Source organism: Cydia pomonella, chromosome 4 (assembly GCF_033807575.1).
Source record: "Cydia pomonella isolate Wapato2018A chromosome 4, ilCydPomo1, whole genome shotgun sequence".
Taxonomy (NCBI): domain Eukaryota; kingdom Metazoa; phylum Arthropoda; class Insecta; order Lepidoptera; family Tortricidae; genus Cydia; species Cydia pomonella.
In genome coordinates this window covers 7,519,659-7,536,037 of record NC_084706.1, presented here as the reverse complement: position 1 = coordinate 7,536,037, position 16,379 = coordinate 7,519,659, and the positions used below count along the sequence as shown (strand labels likewise).

The 16,379-nt window shown below is 38.4% G+C and overlaps 1 protein-coding gene across 1 annotated transcript; it reads right to left on the bottom strand.

Moving 5' to 3' along the window:
* Nucleotides 1-489: 489 nt before the first annotated feature.
* On the bottom strand, nt 490-15,064 carry LOC133516971 (ethanolamine kinase). The gene is made up of 7 exons (XM_061850057.1): nt 14,656-15,064; nt 14,422-14,576; nt 14,042-14,225; nt 13,134-13,222; nt 4,686-4,912; nt 3,752-3,980; nt 490-2,316 (listed from the first exon to the last, which is right to left on the bottom strand). The coding sequence occupies exons 1-7, from the start codon at nt 14,788-14,790 to the stop codon at nt 2,250-2,252; spliced, it is 1,086 nt and encodes a 361-aa protein (XP_061706041.1). The 5' UTR covers nt 14,791-15,064; the 3' UTR covers nt 490-2,249.
* Between the last annotated feature and the right edge of the window lie 1,315 nt (nt 15,065-16,379).

Below are 16,379 nucleotides of genomic sequence, written 5' to 3'. Positions count from 1 at the left end.
AGCGCAACTTGATAGGATGTTTTTGGTTTTCGGCCTTTGCGGGGGCCCATTATAACACTTAAATAAATCGCCTGGCCATCCACCCCGATGGCAAGATTTTTTACCATGAGCTTGAGGGCCTCCGCGTAAGGTCAAATCAAAGGCTTACGTTGAAGGCGTGTTTACGTGCCCTTAGCCCCTTACCATCTTACTCTTACGTCCCTTCGTTATTTGATGGGTACTTACATACGTACAAACGGTTTCAGAACAATACTCACTACGACTGCGATCCTGATACAGCCTATGCGTTTTTTTGCGTCCGATTTTGGTGCCCCCCCTAGACGTGGTGCCCTAAGCAAATGCTTATTTTGCTTAAGGTTTAATCCGGCACTGATCGTCTAAGATACGCGCGTATGGGCGTCTTTGGCGTCAAAGGAATGACTGTTGTATGCTACATATTTTTTCTCAGACGGGCGGTAGGCAATTAATTCTAATAAAAAGAAAATACAGTTTAATAATGCTTTGCATTGTATTAATTAATAATTTTATATATTAATTTATATATTACATATTTCTTAAAACAGGTTAGTCATTGGTATAATTTTATACACTGCCAAGTCGATGCAGAATTAGAGTGTCTGTCTACAGACAGCCGCACCGGACCGCGACCTTGCAGGTGCGGTCAAAATATCTCTTTCTCGCTCTCACTTATAATTGCGTCCTTAACGCACGTACGGCACGGCGGACCACCTTAGACGCGTGACACGATCGACCGTACGTACGTCGCGACCTTCAAGTGCGGCCGTCTGTAAACACTATTATAAAATAACAAATATTATAGCTTAGACGGGCTCTAGTGAAGTCCGAGCAGAAAAAAAGAGGGCGCTATTGATCTTCAACAGTCAACACAAGCTGCAAACATCCATCTCCTTCTGCCGCATATGCACAATTGGCAACATTTCATATTTCTGACCGATAATTTTATTGGTATCCTTATTTTGTTTAAAAGGGGAATACGCTGACAGTTTTTTTTCACTAGGGCTTGCATTTAATGTATAATATAAATATGTACTTTTTCTAAAAATAGCGTAACTACAGTTCTACAGTTCTACAGTAGAATAGACCCTTTAGTCTTATCTCGATCGAAAAAGCGATATTAAATTTAGGTAATACTTATGTAAATATTTTGTAAAGTGTTCAGGAGCCGAAGTGCTTCCGAATTATATACAAAATATTAGGTGTTATAAAAATGAAATGTTGTCAATTGCACATACTAAGAGACTCAGAGACGCCACAGGAGATCAAAGAGCTGGCAGCTTCGTCGCTCAACGCATCAGTCTAACGATCCAGCGAGGAAATGCTGCCAGCGTCTTCGGTACTATGCCGCAGGGGCCATTTTTAGGGTTCCGTAGTCAACTAGGAACCCTTATAGTTTCGCCATGTCCGTCTGTCTGTCTGTCTGTCCGAGGCTTTGCTCCGTGGTCGTTAGTGCTAGAAAGCCGAAATTCGGCTTGGATATATAAATCAATAAAGCCGACAAAGTCGTACAATAAAATATAAAAATTTAATTTTTTTGAGGGTACCTCCCCTACACGTAAAGTGGGGGTGAATTTTTTTTTTGCTTCAACCCTACAGTGTGGGGTATCGTTGGAAAGGTCTTTCAAAACTAATAGGGGTCTTCAACAAACATTTTTTGATAAAGTGAATATATTCGGAGATAAGCGCTCCGAAAGAGAAAAAAAAATGTGTCCCCCCCCCTCTAACTTTTGAACCATAGGTCCAAAAAATATGAAAAAAATCTTGGAAGTAGAGCTTAAGAAAGACATGAAATGAAAACTATAGCGGACATGATCAGTTTAGCTGTTTTTGAGTTATCGCAAAAAGTTTCTCCCATAGTAAAAAGACTTACTTTAATTAGGTACTGATTATGCAAATTTGCCTATTTGATTAACTCGCGTGAAAGGTACCGTTTCATCCCTTGGTTAACAATTTACTATACTTTAAGCTCCAGTTTAGCTTATTGTGACGGAAGAGTAACTACGGAACCCTACACTGAGCGTGGTCCGAGATGCTCTTGGCCGGTTTTATTAGATTTATTTTACTTTTATTTTAGATTTAATTTAGTCATATTTTAGTTTTAGTTTACATTATTAATTGTAATAATTACTTTTAAAAATTCATTTTATTGCACATACTCATAGTTGTTACATCAATTATATGTACATTTAAAATTATCGCTTATTATTAACATTGACACATACGACGCGAGATCAACTCAGTTGCTTGAAGATGTCATCTTTCAGTTCGAAATATCGGTCGAACCGTATCTTGGCGTACCTGCAAAGTATAAATTAAGTACATAAAAATGGTTGAACTGAATATGCGCCGTACAGCGCCATCTACTTCAGCTGTTAACCTCGTAATGATTTTTTGCCATGGCTTAGGCCACATTTGTGGGAATAGAATCCTTCCTATTTGTCTCGGTGGTCACAGATGAGACAAATTCTATTATTTTCTGTCTCCGGCGGACTTAATTAGGAAGGAATCGTTTCTATGTAATATATATCCATTATCCGCCATCATGATCGAGCCGAGGACAGACGGGAATACACTATCAAAAGCTTCTTAAAGATTCATCTAATATCCTATAGTATGAGAATCAAATAAAATGTTTTCTATACAATAATTATATTGCATGAAAAAAGTGAACGTTTTCATATGCTCTTTGCTCTTTTATACGCCACTACTTACCAATTCTTACGCTTAACCCATTCATGGCCAAGACCCGACGAGCGTACACAATACGCCGAGCCACCATACAAACGGTTTTTAGCTAAAACGCATGACTCAGCTTATGGGTCTCGGCCCTGGCGCGCACGGTAAATAAATCGCTGCTTATGAAGCCGGCCAGTTGAACAACATTATGCAACATTTTTACTAACCACCATTTTTTTGTGCATATAAAAAAATATTGTAGTTTGTAGGAATGAACATTTTCACTTTTTACATATTTAACTTGCTGTGTTTGTTGTTGTTTTATGCGTCAAATCTTGGAAGTTTAATTTGACCCTTGCCTTACCCCTCACACAAAACAAAATGTTTTAAAAATACTTGTAAATATTTGTCACACACTATTATGATAATACAATACAATATTAGTTAGTGGTGACTGTTTCAACTGCCTTGTTTTATATTGAAAGGAAAAAAAAGAATGAATATTAACATTATTGTTAGTAGGTAATTGCCTAAGATACAATATATACAACGATCACCATATATTAACATAAAAGTACAGTGGGAGAAAATCCTCGTTGCCTTACCCCTCACACAAAACAAAATATTATTACATTACGGTTTGGTAAATGTTGCGTGCCGTCATCAAAACAGTAGTCGGTTGTAAAATGGTACAATATCAAACAGCTTCAACATGAAATAAGCTTTAAAACCAGCCAATAAAGTTTATTTTCGCTTGCTACGGAAATATTTTTAGTTTTTACAAGTAGCGCCAACCTAAGGTGACCCATACCCTGAGCCATGTCAATAACTTCTAAAATACTTGAATAATAAAATACTTTAAATATTTTATAATTGCGAGTCACTGGCCCTGCGGAACTGTTTGTGCATGACCCATAAGCTGAGTCGCTGGCCCTGAATGGGTTAAGGATCATAAAATATATGAAGATTACGAAGACATCACAATTAGATCACTAGAAATCGAGAAAGGCAGAGTAAACTAATTTTCTATGCATTTCCTATCATTTGTTCGACTTACCTTCCAAAATCGAAATCAATATCAGAAAGTTCGAATTGCACCAAAGACCACGCCCCCCACATAAAATGGGAGGCCAACGCCAGTTGCTGGACTTCCTCGTACACTTTCTCCACTGCCCTTTGGTCTGGTGAATCCACGTTCAAAAACTCCGCCAAGTACGCAGCTATCCAAGACATCTGGAACTCCTTGCTAGGATATTTGCCGTAGTCGATGTCATCTATTGACAACCCTATAAACGGAGACAAGCTTTAAGCACCTACGATTTTTAATGATAATGATGCGTTTACATCTGGCGAGTACCACACCGGCAGGTCCGGCAGTTCCGCACCTCAAAAAACACTCGCGGAATTAAGCTACACGCTTGTGACTACAAAACAACAATACTACAATAAAATCCTAATATGCATGACAAAGGAATTATTCTATATTAAAGTACTGTGCCATCTACTGACCGCTCTCTTAAACCATCTTAGATTCCTCATGAGATTACCGTTTTATATACCGGTCAACCATCATCTTCTTATCTCTTTTCCTTGACCGCATTTATAAGTATGTAAGTATTTAAATTTATCAGAAACATAATTTTTAAACTGAAACGGGAAAACGATTAATCGCATGCACTTACGTTCGACGTGTTGTCTCTCTGTCGCACTTGTAAAATCTTACGTAAGTGTGACAGGGAGGCAACACGTCGAACGTGGTTCGCGGTAAGCCCTCTGTTTTAAAATTATGAATGTAAATCGTGTTAGTTGATTTAATCAACTTATCAGAAACACTTAAAAAGTGGTCGGAATTTCTACAAAATGCCTGAAAATGCTGGCTGAGTCTATAGAAAAAAAAAATAGTTTTCCACGAGGCACGGGAATAAAAGAACAAGAAACTTTGGTAGAATTCGCCAAATGCAAACACCCAAGACATTAAGAATTCAACTTACCAACAAATTCATTAAAATGATTTGCTATGTCAAACGCTTGATAATTATAAGCCGCGTATTCATAGTCTATAAAAGATATGGTTCCTTCATCTTGGTTGTGGATAACGTTTCCTAGAAGTAAATCATTGTGAGCAAACACGATCGGGCTCTCAGTTTTTGTTACATATGACTTTAATCGCTCGGATTCTATCCTTAGTCTGGTTAGTGAGCCAAAGCTATCGACAAATCTATAAGAGACGGACAGAAAATAATAACAGTCAATTTTAACTTGGTAGGTATAGTATAGGTATGTACCATGATGGACGGGGTGAGAAAGAGACGAAATGATATGAATGAGATTTACAAAGTAAATATCAGTAAATTCATTGTTTCTAACTGCACTAATAGGTACCTACCTACCTATTTTACTTTTGATCCTTAATAATATTTTTATTTGAAAAATAAATTAAATAGGTAGGTGTTTTATCAATCATGTAAGTGATACGGATGACCGTTTGAACTCATACTAAACAACGTTCCGTAGGTACGGTACCCATATCAATATCGCGGACAAACAGCCATTTTCTTTCTACTTCGGAGTTGGCCCCGATGTAGTGCCTCGCTTACGGCCTCGCGCGAGACCCCTTCGGGCACAATGAAAGAAAGGGGCCTCGTAGATGCGACTTCGCCCACGGCTAGATTAGTATACGCTACGCCACTGTTTGGCTCCATAGTAAAACTTGTAAATATGACATATTTGACCTAATTATTTCATACATCATCATAAGCTAAAAGCTGACTAGGTTCTGTAGAAGGAATGATTAGGAGTTAGGAGTTATAATCATATCTCCTTATTAAGAGGAAAGGGGACGACCACTTCTCCATACTAACGTAATCCATGAGGAGCGAAAAATAAATTCCATACAATTATTTTAATGCTCGTCCCTTATAATATTGAAAAATTCGTAACAATTAAACAAAGGGGCATGCTGGTTGATATACATCAAACAGTGTCAAAATATTATCAATAATGTTACTATCCAGAGAGGAAAATGAGGGCTACGTTTGTATCGAAAGGCGATTTCGCGCGGCCGTCCATTTTTTAATCATACGCTTTGAATTCGCGAGATAAATGAGTACGTTAATACTTGCGCAGTAAGGCAGTAGTATGTCACGCGTATTTAATAAGATACTATTTACCGACGTTCTGTCGTGGACAATAGCTGAAGGCATCAAGGCAATGGATTTGATAACGATAAGACAGGCAGGCGACGACGAGTGGAAATTTTGAAATATTTCTAGTCATTTTCTAGTATTGCGGACAATCACATTCATAAAAATATCAATGACCAAAACGATTGAGTGAGTAAGTCTAATTGTAATAAATTATTTCCATTATTACGGCCTTGGACATGTTTTGATTGATCAAGTTGTTGACGGGAAAAGAATAAGTACCTATATACCTACCTATTTAAATTATGAGAAGTTGTTTTCGTTACGTGGTTATCGTGTCACATTGATGCGGAGCTGCGTGAGGAAGCACATCCAACGTGAAGGCCGCTTTAGTGATAGTAGGGATATGTACCTGATATCTATATACAATTATTACCACCTAGTCTCTAATCCGTTTCTAATCTCCATGAAATAGAAGAAAAAAAAATATATTTTTACAGTACATATGGCGCTACATTACCGTACTAGTGCGATAATTGGCACATTACGTAACTATGTCGAAAATTGAAAGGGCCATATGCAGTGGCGGATTAACCGAACAGCAGAAAAAGCATATGCTAAGGGCCCCGCGCCCAGGGGGGCCCCGCACTCCGACCCTGACCATGCGACTTCGGCACGCGGAACCGGCCAAGTTCAAGTAGAAATCGCACTCCGCGGATCCTGTACTATCACATTTTATTTACAATGTATTTGTTTCGTAATCGTAAGTCAGTAACAACATTGATCAATTATTATTACTTATTTGTTATTATCATATATTTTTCTTTATGACGATACCAAATTAAAATAATTTTTAGGCTTACGCAAAGACTAAGAGCAGAGTTTAGCATAAAACCGAATGTGCAGTGTCTCAAAACTTTTGTGCATGGCTAAGCTGCAGGAAACAGCAGAGCTCGGAAACGAACAAAAGAAGATACTGTGTTAAAAACATATTAGTGAAAAGCAAGGAAGGATGATTTATTTATTTATTATTTCAAATAACACATTGCACCTTACAGCTAATGCCTAATGATGATCAGCTTTAAGCCCGTAGTAGGCCAAAGGACGCGCTCCTCTACGGCTGGCCGAGCGCCTAAAATATGCCGAGTTGCTGCAAAGCCGTTATAAAAAGAAAACAGCGGGGCCCCTATGCAGGGCTTTGTATTCGCGTAGGCCGGGTGTAAAGCCCTACATAGGGCCCGATACCCAAAGCATCCCAGCAAGTCGCACTTTCGAGCAAGAACTAAGGCCAAGCATCAGGCGAGCCGAGATCACATTGGTTCAATTCCAAACTCTGTTCTCCTGCAATTCCGCCTTTGCATGGTGGCGCGCCGCGATAGAACGCTCCGGGCCTCCGCCCTCATACGGAACTCGGCCTACGGCCTCGTTCACACTCTGGCATTGGTTTCATTCTAGGCTCTGCTTTCCTGCAGCTTGGCCTTCAGCTTCGCACGGGAACGCTACGAAATCGTTTGGTCCGGATATTCAGCTCGTGGGGCTCAGCCTTCGGCCTTGTTTTTTGGCTCACTTAGCCATTAGTTCCCACTTCTTATTGTAGATCCGACTCACGTTTCACCTATTTTTAGAAGCTTTTATTAAACTTAATACCTAATATTGATGTTGTTAAACAGTATCCCTACATGCTTTTATTTAACTTGCAATACTCGTAAGTTGTTCAAAATTTGCAAACTATTTTTTTGACCATTTGTCAAAATTTGTTGTTTAAAATTCACTTACTAGGGAAAAATCGGTGACAATACAATGTTGATCAAAACCGAAGGTTAGGAGGAAACCTATATCGAAGAAAGGAACTGTGATAAAATAACAACAACTAACAACTTCATTAAGATTAGGCACTTTTATAATGGCTAAATAAAATAAATAAATAAAAATTCTTTCGGAGCGATTATTTCCGAAAGTAATAACTAATAAAAAAGGTTTTTGGAGACCGTTATTCGTTTTGAAAGACCTTATCCAACCATATGCCACACTATAGGGTCAAAGAAAAAATATTTGGTATGGGAGGTACCCTAATTTTTGTATAGTTTTTATTTAACCGTTCTGTCGCAATGCATGATTTATGTATCCATGCCAAATTACGGCTATCTAGCACTAACGATCGCGGAGCAAACCCTCGGACAGACGGACATGGTGAAACTATAAGTTTCCAGGAGACTACGAAACCCTAAAAAATACACTGCATAATATGTTAAAAACTAATCGAGAACGAGTCGAAAAATATTAAGACATCGTAAAAATGTTGTGATGGTACTGAATCCTCGGGGTGCGAGTCCGACTCGCACTTAATCATTTTTTTTTTCGAACCAGGGGGCCCCGCAAGCTATTGTGCTAAGGGCCCCGCGCCTTCTTAATCCGCCCCTGGCCATATGTACTGTAAAAAATACATGTGCTAATAGGTAATTCGCAACTCGTATCGATTTAAAACACTCCCTTCGGTCGTGTTTTAATTTATCGCCACCCCTTTCGAATTTCCTATTTTTCGCACTTGTATCGTAATGTACTATTATATTTCACGTTAGTATGGGCTATTGACTCGGAGAAGGTGGGATTGGGAATCGGTACATTTATAATAGCTACTCGAATAGGGAGTATTACTGCAATATTCTGCCGCCAGAGTGCAGCACTAGCACCTATCGTAAACCATAATAGACTAACTTATACATACTATGCCTTAAGAGCCCTTAATCCTTGGAGCGTTCTCCGATTTCACGAAATAACGCTCGATAGATGGCGTTGGCGCTCGGTACGCGAGCGCCGGCAACGCGACGCGCGTTTCAATGCAGACTAGAATAATCTTGATAGTTTTCAATATAATTTCAAGGAACATTAATTTTAGTGTCATATGATATCATATGGGCACTCTTTATTTTATTGTATATGCACAGTAGTTTTTTTTATGTACACTACTACTAAGTGTACAGACTACAGAGTGTACTATAACCCTTGCTCTTTATTCTGTCTCTTTCACACCAATGGAAAATGAAGAAGTTAGTAAATGACTGCAGGTATAAATAAAGTATATTAGTGCGATAGAGAGACAGATAGCGTTTCGTTGTCGTATCGTAAACGATTGGCATGTTGGCCACACACTTGCTTGGTGCCTAGGCAAAATACCAATCGTTTGCGTATATTAGTGCGATAGAGAGAGAGTAGTGTTTCGTTGTCGTATCGTAAACGATTGGCATGTTGGCTACGCACCCATGATACCTAGCCAAGAAGCCAATCGATTGCGCATATTAGTACGATAGAGAGACAGATAGTGTTTCCTTGTCATATCGTAAATGTTTGGCATGTTGGCTACGCACCCATGCTGCCCAGCCAAGATGCCAATCGTTTGTGCATATTAGTACGAGAGAGAGACAGATAGTGTTTCGTTGTCGTATCGATTGGCATGGTGGCTACGCACCCATGCTGCCTAGTCAAGATGCCAATCGTTTGCGCACATTAGTGCTATAGAGTTTCAGTGTTATTTGAAATCACGTAAGGGTTTGTATTATTATTTTTGACTCGAATGAAGTACATCCAGGTTCTTATGATGGAGTCAGGAGTTGGTCACCAGAACTCCTAATCTACTCATTATAATTCCATCGTGCTTGGGCTCAAATGATTTGCCCTGACGAACACCATCGATCTAGATGAGGTCCAGGGTCTCATGACGGAGTCAGGAGTTGGTCACCAGAACTCCCCAGAACTCCTAATCTACTCATTATAATTCCATCGTATTTGGGCTCAAAAGATTTTCCCTGACGAGTCCCATCGATCTAAATGAAATCCAGGGTCTCATGATGGAGTCAGGAGTTGGTCACCAGAACTCCTAATCTACTCATTATAATTCCATCGTGTTTGGGCTCAAAAGATTTGCCCTGACGAGTACCATCGATCTAGATGAAGTCCAGGGTCTCATGATGGAGTCAGGAGTTGGTTACCATAATTCCTAATCTACTCATCATAACTCCATCGTGTTTGGGCTCAATAGATTTGCCCTCACGAGCACCATCAATCTAGATGATGTTCAGGGTCTCATGATGGAGTCAGGAGTTGGTCACTAGAACTCCTAATCTACTCATTATAATTCCATCGTGTTTGGGCTCAAAAGATTTGTCCTGACGAGTACCATCGATCTAGATGAAGTCCAGGGTCTCATGATGGAGTCAGGAGTTGGTCACCAGAACTCGTAATCTATTTATCATAACTCCATCGTGTTTGGGCTCAATAGATTTACCCCGACAAGCAGGGCTCGTCAGGGCAACTCTATTGAGCCCAAACACGATGGAGTTATGATGAGTAGATTAGGAGTTCTGGTGACCAGCTCCTGACTCCATCATGAGACCCTGGACCTCATCTAGATTGATGGTGCTCGTCAGGGCAACTCTATTGAGCCCAAACACGATGAGGATATGATGAGTAGTTTAGGAGTTCTGATGACCAACTCCTGACTCCATCATGAGACCCTGGACCTCATCTAGATCGATGGTGTTCATCAGGGCAAATCTATTGAGCCCAAACACGATGGAGTTATGATGAGTAGATTAGGAATTCTGGTGACCAACTCCTGACTCCATCATGAGACCCTGAACCTCATTTAGATCGATGGTGCTGGTCAGGGCAAATCTAATGAGCCCAAAAACGATGGAGTTATGATGAGTAGATTAGGAGTTCTGGTGACCAGCTCCTGACTCCATCATGAGACCCTGGACCTCATCTAGATTGACGGTGCTCGTCAGGGCAACTCTATTGAGCCCAAACACGATGGAGTTATGATGAGTAGATTAGGAGTTCTGGTGCCCAGCTCCTGACTCCATCATGAGACCCTGGACCTCATCTAGATTGATGGTGCTCGTCAGGGCAACTCTATTGAGCCCAAACACGATGGAGTTATGATGAGTAGAGTAGGAGTTCTGGTAACCAACTCCTGACTCCATCATGAGACCCTGGACCTCATCTAGATCGATGGTCTTCGTCAGGGCAAATCTTTTGAACCCAAACACGATGGGATTATAATTAGTAGATTAGGAGTTCTGGTGACCAACTCCTGACTCCATCATGAGAACTTGGACTTCATCCGGGTCAAAAATAATAACGCAAACCCTAACGTAATTTCAAGTGAAAATGCGTTTTTCAGAAAATCGCTGCCAAATAACACTAGACCTTACTCATAGTGTTGTGTTCCTGCCGGTGAGTAAGGTTGCCAGAGCTCAACGAGGGGCGGGAGGGGGTTAGGGTCGGCAACGCGCATGTAACTCCTCTGGAGTTGCAGGCGTACATATGCGGGCCGTATGCTTGTTTGCCACCGACGTAGTATAAAAAAAAAGTAACACTGAAAATCCATCAATAAGCGAGTCTGTTGTTAGGCATACAATGAACTTATATTAAGATTTTCTAATCGCAGTATATAGCACTTCTCGGAACTCCGTAGCTGATTACGAACTCAACGAATGCCTGACAATCGAGCACAGGTCCGTCCTCTAAGCGCGCTCCGCGCGGACTGAGAGCGGGGCGTCGCTGCTGCGTGATTTATACGTGTTTTAAAAAAATATAAATTTACGGCAATGTAGGTCCCATAGTTACGATTTTTTTTTTATAGGTTAACATAAAGTTATAGTTTGCTATAATATTATTTTTAAAGCAAAATATGCGTACAATGTGCGGAAATAAAATATAATAAAACCCTGTTTTCGCCAAAAAAATGAAGAAAACTCGGAAGGTATTTTATCAGTTTTTTCAAATGAATCTTCGATTGTTAATCATTCCAGCCCCTCGTACGAGATATGTTGAATCAAATTGTAGTCATTCATGTACCAAATGATTCTTGTTTATAGCAAAATTGAGAACCGAAACGCCACATCTCACTGCAAAATTTGGAAAAGACTCCCAAAAAACCTCATTAAAAAAGAGGTTTAAAAGAGAAAATGAAAATTAGAACTGTTGGAGCCCCTAGTTTAGGAAACGATTATTTAAGTACGTTATCAGTTTTTTAATAAATACTAATAGTTACGTCGTAATCTTGAATGAAAAAGGAAGCATTTTACAAAATACGCTCGTCTGTAGGAATAAGGACTCTTAAACTGCTTTTTGACAAGTTTTCACTTTTATTAAAATATATGACATTGATGCATCAAGGCGGTTTGTTTACGAAGGGCCTACCGGGAGACGCGAAAATCAAACTGTAGTTAGATAACAAAATTTCGATTTTCTTGTTTCGCGGTAAACTCAAAAATCGAAAAAAGACTAAAGTAGCATCAAATTGAGTAAAAAAAAATCATGATGTCAATATCCAGAGAGGAAAATGGGGACTACGTTTGTAATATAGAGAAGCGGCCGTCCACTATCCTCTTAAGCGTGCGCAACACGACGTTTCACTACGAGTATTACGAACGTAATGACGATATTCCCACGCATGTTTGAGATTATGATGATGTAAAAAGACACTAAAACAAGTCTTGGATACCAACAAGCCTTGTAGCTGTAGGCTTGCGAGTCGTACGTCTTGAATCTTTATTTTTTTTATATCATTATGGACGCATAATGTTTAGCAAGAGTAAAACAGTTCCTTATCAAATCGTTGAATAACCTCAAAACATGATTTTAAGATCGGTGACAACTAGGTCTAGGTGCGTGTGAGCCTTGGAATATCTGTGCTCAATTAGAATGACTCCTCTGGAGGCACATCCAAACTCCAAAATCGCATTTGTCTATTGCTGTACAATGTACAGTCAAAATCAAAAGTAACAGATCAGACTACGCGTCAAAATTATCTACCATTCTCTAATACAAAAAGATATGAGCACTGACATATTCGCTAACATCTGTGTAACTTAAGTTTCTATACATTTCGTTTGCACTAATATGCTAGTACGGGTGGCAGATAGGTACTTTCGCAGCGTTGTTTCATCCGCTACTATTGATGCTGACTGTACATCTGACCTACGTAATATTAGAGTTGCCGTACGTCCCATATACATGTCCTGTACCTGACCCGTTTTTGTCCTGTATAATAGATACTTACATAAATGGTCACAATCATCTGTATGTGTATGTAACCAGTTTGTACAAAGTGAGATGGCAACAAAGCTATGTGAATACGTATTTGCAAGACGAGAACCGCAATTTTGTATTGACATTGCCAGTTTTATCTCTGGCATTCTGCGGTTATCTCTAGCATTGAGAATGATTGAATTTTAGAATAGTGAGAATTATAAAAACTAAAAAATATTTTCCTTTCTTCATGTTACTGACCTCCTCTGTTTAGTTTCGTCCGTAAATGGCTCTGGTAATAAATTTAAAAATTGATCAATTTTATCCCATACCATTGGATTTTTTGACACCTGCAAGAAAATAAAATAAACAAATAACAAGGCCATTCTAAATTTTGTTTAACCTTTTGACTGCCAAGAGCATACTCGTACATGGCACCAAACATCAACCATAATGTGTATACTTACACATCAAAAAGTAATGGACAATTTCTGTAGTAAAGAACTCTCCGAACGTGTTTTGGTAATTTTACTATAGATAAACTTAAAATATCACATTGGGGGCTTATGGCATTAAGGTAGCACTAGTGATGAGACGTGTTTTTCAATTGCCGTTTCAGTTAAGATAAAATAACTAATGAATATCTATTGGGTCTCAACCTACATAGTTGTAACATATCTGTGAAGAAGCAGGTTTGATTGCTATTTAACACATAGTGATTATATGCTCTTTGCTATTTAACAACATCAATTGTCAATTATATGTATGTCATTGTTATTAATTCAATAATTATGAAAAGACGCATTAGATTTACAAAAACACACTGCAACATGACAGAAGAATGCTTTTCTTACCAATCACTTTTGTTGAAGTTGAAAGATCGTTTTCGTACACTAAGTGGATTTTCACAGAGAGAAGATATAGAATAACTTCTTACAATTTGGGACAAATATTAATTGTGTATCACAATTGTCATATATTAAATTGACATTTTTTTCTTCTAATCATCTTTTTTTTTTTAGTTTGTACCGCACTCATACCTACTCGTAAAAATACAGTTACATCACTAGTCTGTCAGAAACGTCAAATCCAACCTAAATGCCACGAGGCCTCGATATTTAGTCATAACAAACAAAATGCAGTAAAACAGTAATACTTCAATAACATACCTCAGGTCCCAACTGAACTTTATGCATTTTCGCCATTTGCTTTGCTACCAGTGGCCAAACTTTTGAATCCAACACAGTCTCCACATTTAGAGTTACACCTGGGTAGTATTGATAAGCCAATCCATTTTCAAATATCCCATATATTTTAGGTGCCAAGCCAAGAACATTAAGTTTCTTTATGTTCCTGGAAAAAACATGTATTTTAGTCAAACAATTGTATAGATTTAAAAACCATGATTTTCTATGATGTCAATTTCACCAGATGCATATTTGTGGTAATTGTAAGCTCACGTTTAATGTAATTCTATTTAAGTATATGTAACTTGACCAGTTTTTTTTTTATTAATAAAGAAACTTTATTTTTCATGGATTTTACTGACCTCAATTCAGCAGTTCTGTCAATAATTAGATCCGTTTTATTCCCATAGATACGAACAAGCACGACATTATTTCCACTGCTAATATTATCATTAAATTTAGCCTGGTATTGGTATTGGCATGCAACAAGTTTATTTGTGATACCATCAGTGTACAACTGTAAAAAATGATTTTATTTAGATCCTTCTAGACACAATAAAATTACCTCGGGATTTAATAATTATTACAGTACTTACCTTAAACTTTATTTGTTCCTTGGACCATTCGGGCCGTATAACTTCGAGAAGCTTGAATATTCCAGTATATATATCATTCTCATCAATTTGGACAGGCACAAAAATGTCTCCAGCAGGTAAGCAAACAGAACTCATTATCGGACCAAAACTTAACTCTTAAATCACTTTAAATAAGATATTTAAAAAAATAGGAAATTAATTAAAATTCGATAATTCGGTCGGCTGGGCAAAGACAGATATACTGCATAATACAACGCGGCAGCTGCTTATATATTATGCCTGCACAACTCGTTGGATAATAAATCTCAGTAAATTACATATTTGTTCAGATAATTTGTAGCCTATTACTGAGTACTTGATTCGCAAACGAAACGTCAGTTCGCTATGGGACTGACACTAATGACAGTGACATTGACGTGAGTGACGTGCTTGGTCGCATCATTTAAGTGCATTTTACATCCACACTTTGTCGCGAAAACCGAAAATCACAAATAGGGTTGTTTCCATCTACAAATTTCTGCCCTAAAATTTGTAGATGGAAACAACCTATCCTAACATATAGTATCCTAATAAATTCTTTTGGATTATAAGAACATGTTAAACTACTTTTAGGGGACCTGTAATGACCATATTTTTGTAAATATTGAATTTAAAATATCTTTTGGAACACGTCACGTGACCAAACTCGAAACACCATTGAAGATTCTGATGACGTCACAACTCTCGGATTGACACTGTTGACAGTTAGACGATAAACAACAAATAACATTGCAGCTACGGAAGGTGGAAATAAGGAACGAAATCTCCATATACCAAAAAGTGTCATCAAAAAACTTTAAATAGGTGGCGCTACAATACCTAGAGTACTTGAACAAAAAAATCAAATCATAGACAGCGCAATTCACTCCGTCAATAACGCCTAGGTTCTTAGCTACTCTAGCGCTACTCTGGAGAGATTTGGAACTATTATTTATAGCTGACAGCTGGACACTTTTGCAACAGTTCTACCATAAGAGATGCCTCTCCTCTTAATTCCACACTCCATAATTGCAGCATTGCAGCATTGGTTCTTAGTACACAATTTGATACTCAACCTTAGCCACTTCGGTGGTGGGCAAGCTGTGTATGTGTGCGTTTTAGGGTTGTGGACTGGTCGATTTTAATGTTATATATCGATAATCTCTACACAGCGGAACGGAATAGCGATTAATTGAAGCTTCAATATCTTCACTAAAAATTAACATCATTGAAATGCTAATGGAATAATAATTCTTTATGATATAATAGAAAAACTCAATTAATGCGGAAAACATATTTTAGTTGGTTTTGGCCTGTCTCCCATGGATTTCTACAGTTGATTATTGTAATATCAAACTCAAAAAATCATACTGGTTACTAAGAATATGAACAGTTGTGTTATAATGATTAAAGTAAAATTAAGATTGTAAAAAAATGCCATATGTGATATCGGTGAGTACGGTTGTCAGAGTTCAACGAGGTTGCGGAGTGTTAGGGTCGGCAACGCGCATGTGACTCCTCTGGAGTTGCAGGTGTACATGGGCTACGGAGACTGCTTAATATCAGGCGGACCGTATGCTTGTTTGCCACCGACGTAGTATAGTAATATGTGGCTGTGTATACATAAAATTTCAAATATTGTAAACGATGTGCTGATATTTTTAGAAACAGAAAAATATTATTTCTCTCGATTTCGGCCCTGATAT

Bases quoted from the DNA above. Each gene is read 5' to 3' on its own strand.
- LOC133516971 (XM_061850057.1), bottom strand. From the start codon at position 14,790: ATGAGTTCTGTTTGCTTACCTGCTGGAGACATTTTTGTGCCTGTCCAA. The intron at 14,226-14,421 runs GTCAGTAAAATC...TGTTTTTTCCAG, and splicing joins GACAGAACTGCTGAATTGAG to GAACATAAAGAAACTTAATG. The intron at 4,913-13,133 runs GTCAGTAACATG...CGTCTCTTATAG, and splicing joins GACGAAACTAAACAGAGGAG to ATTTGTCGATAGCTTTGGCT.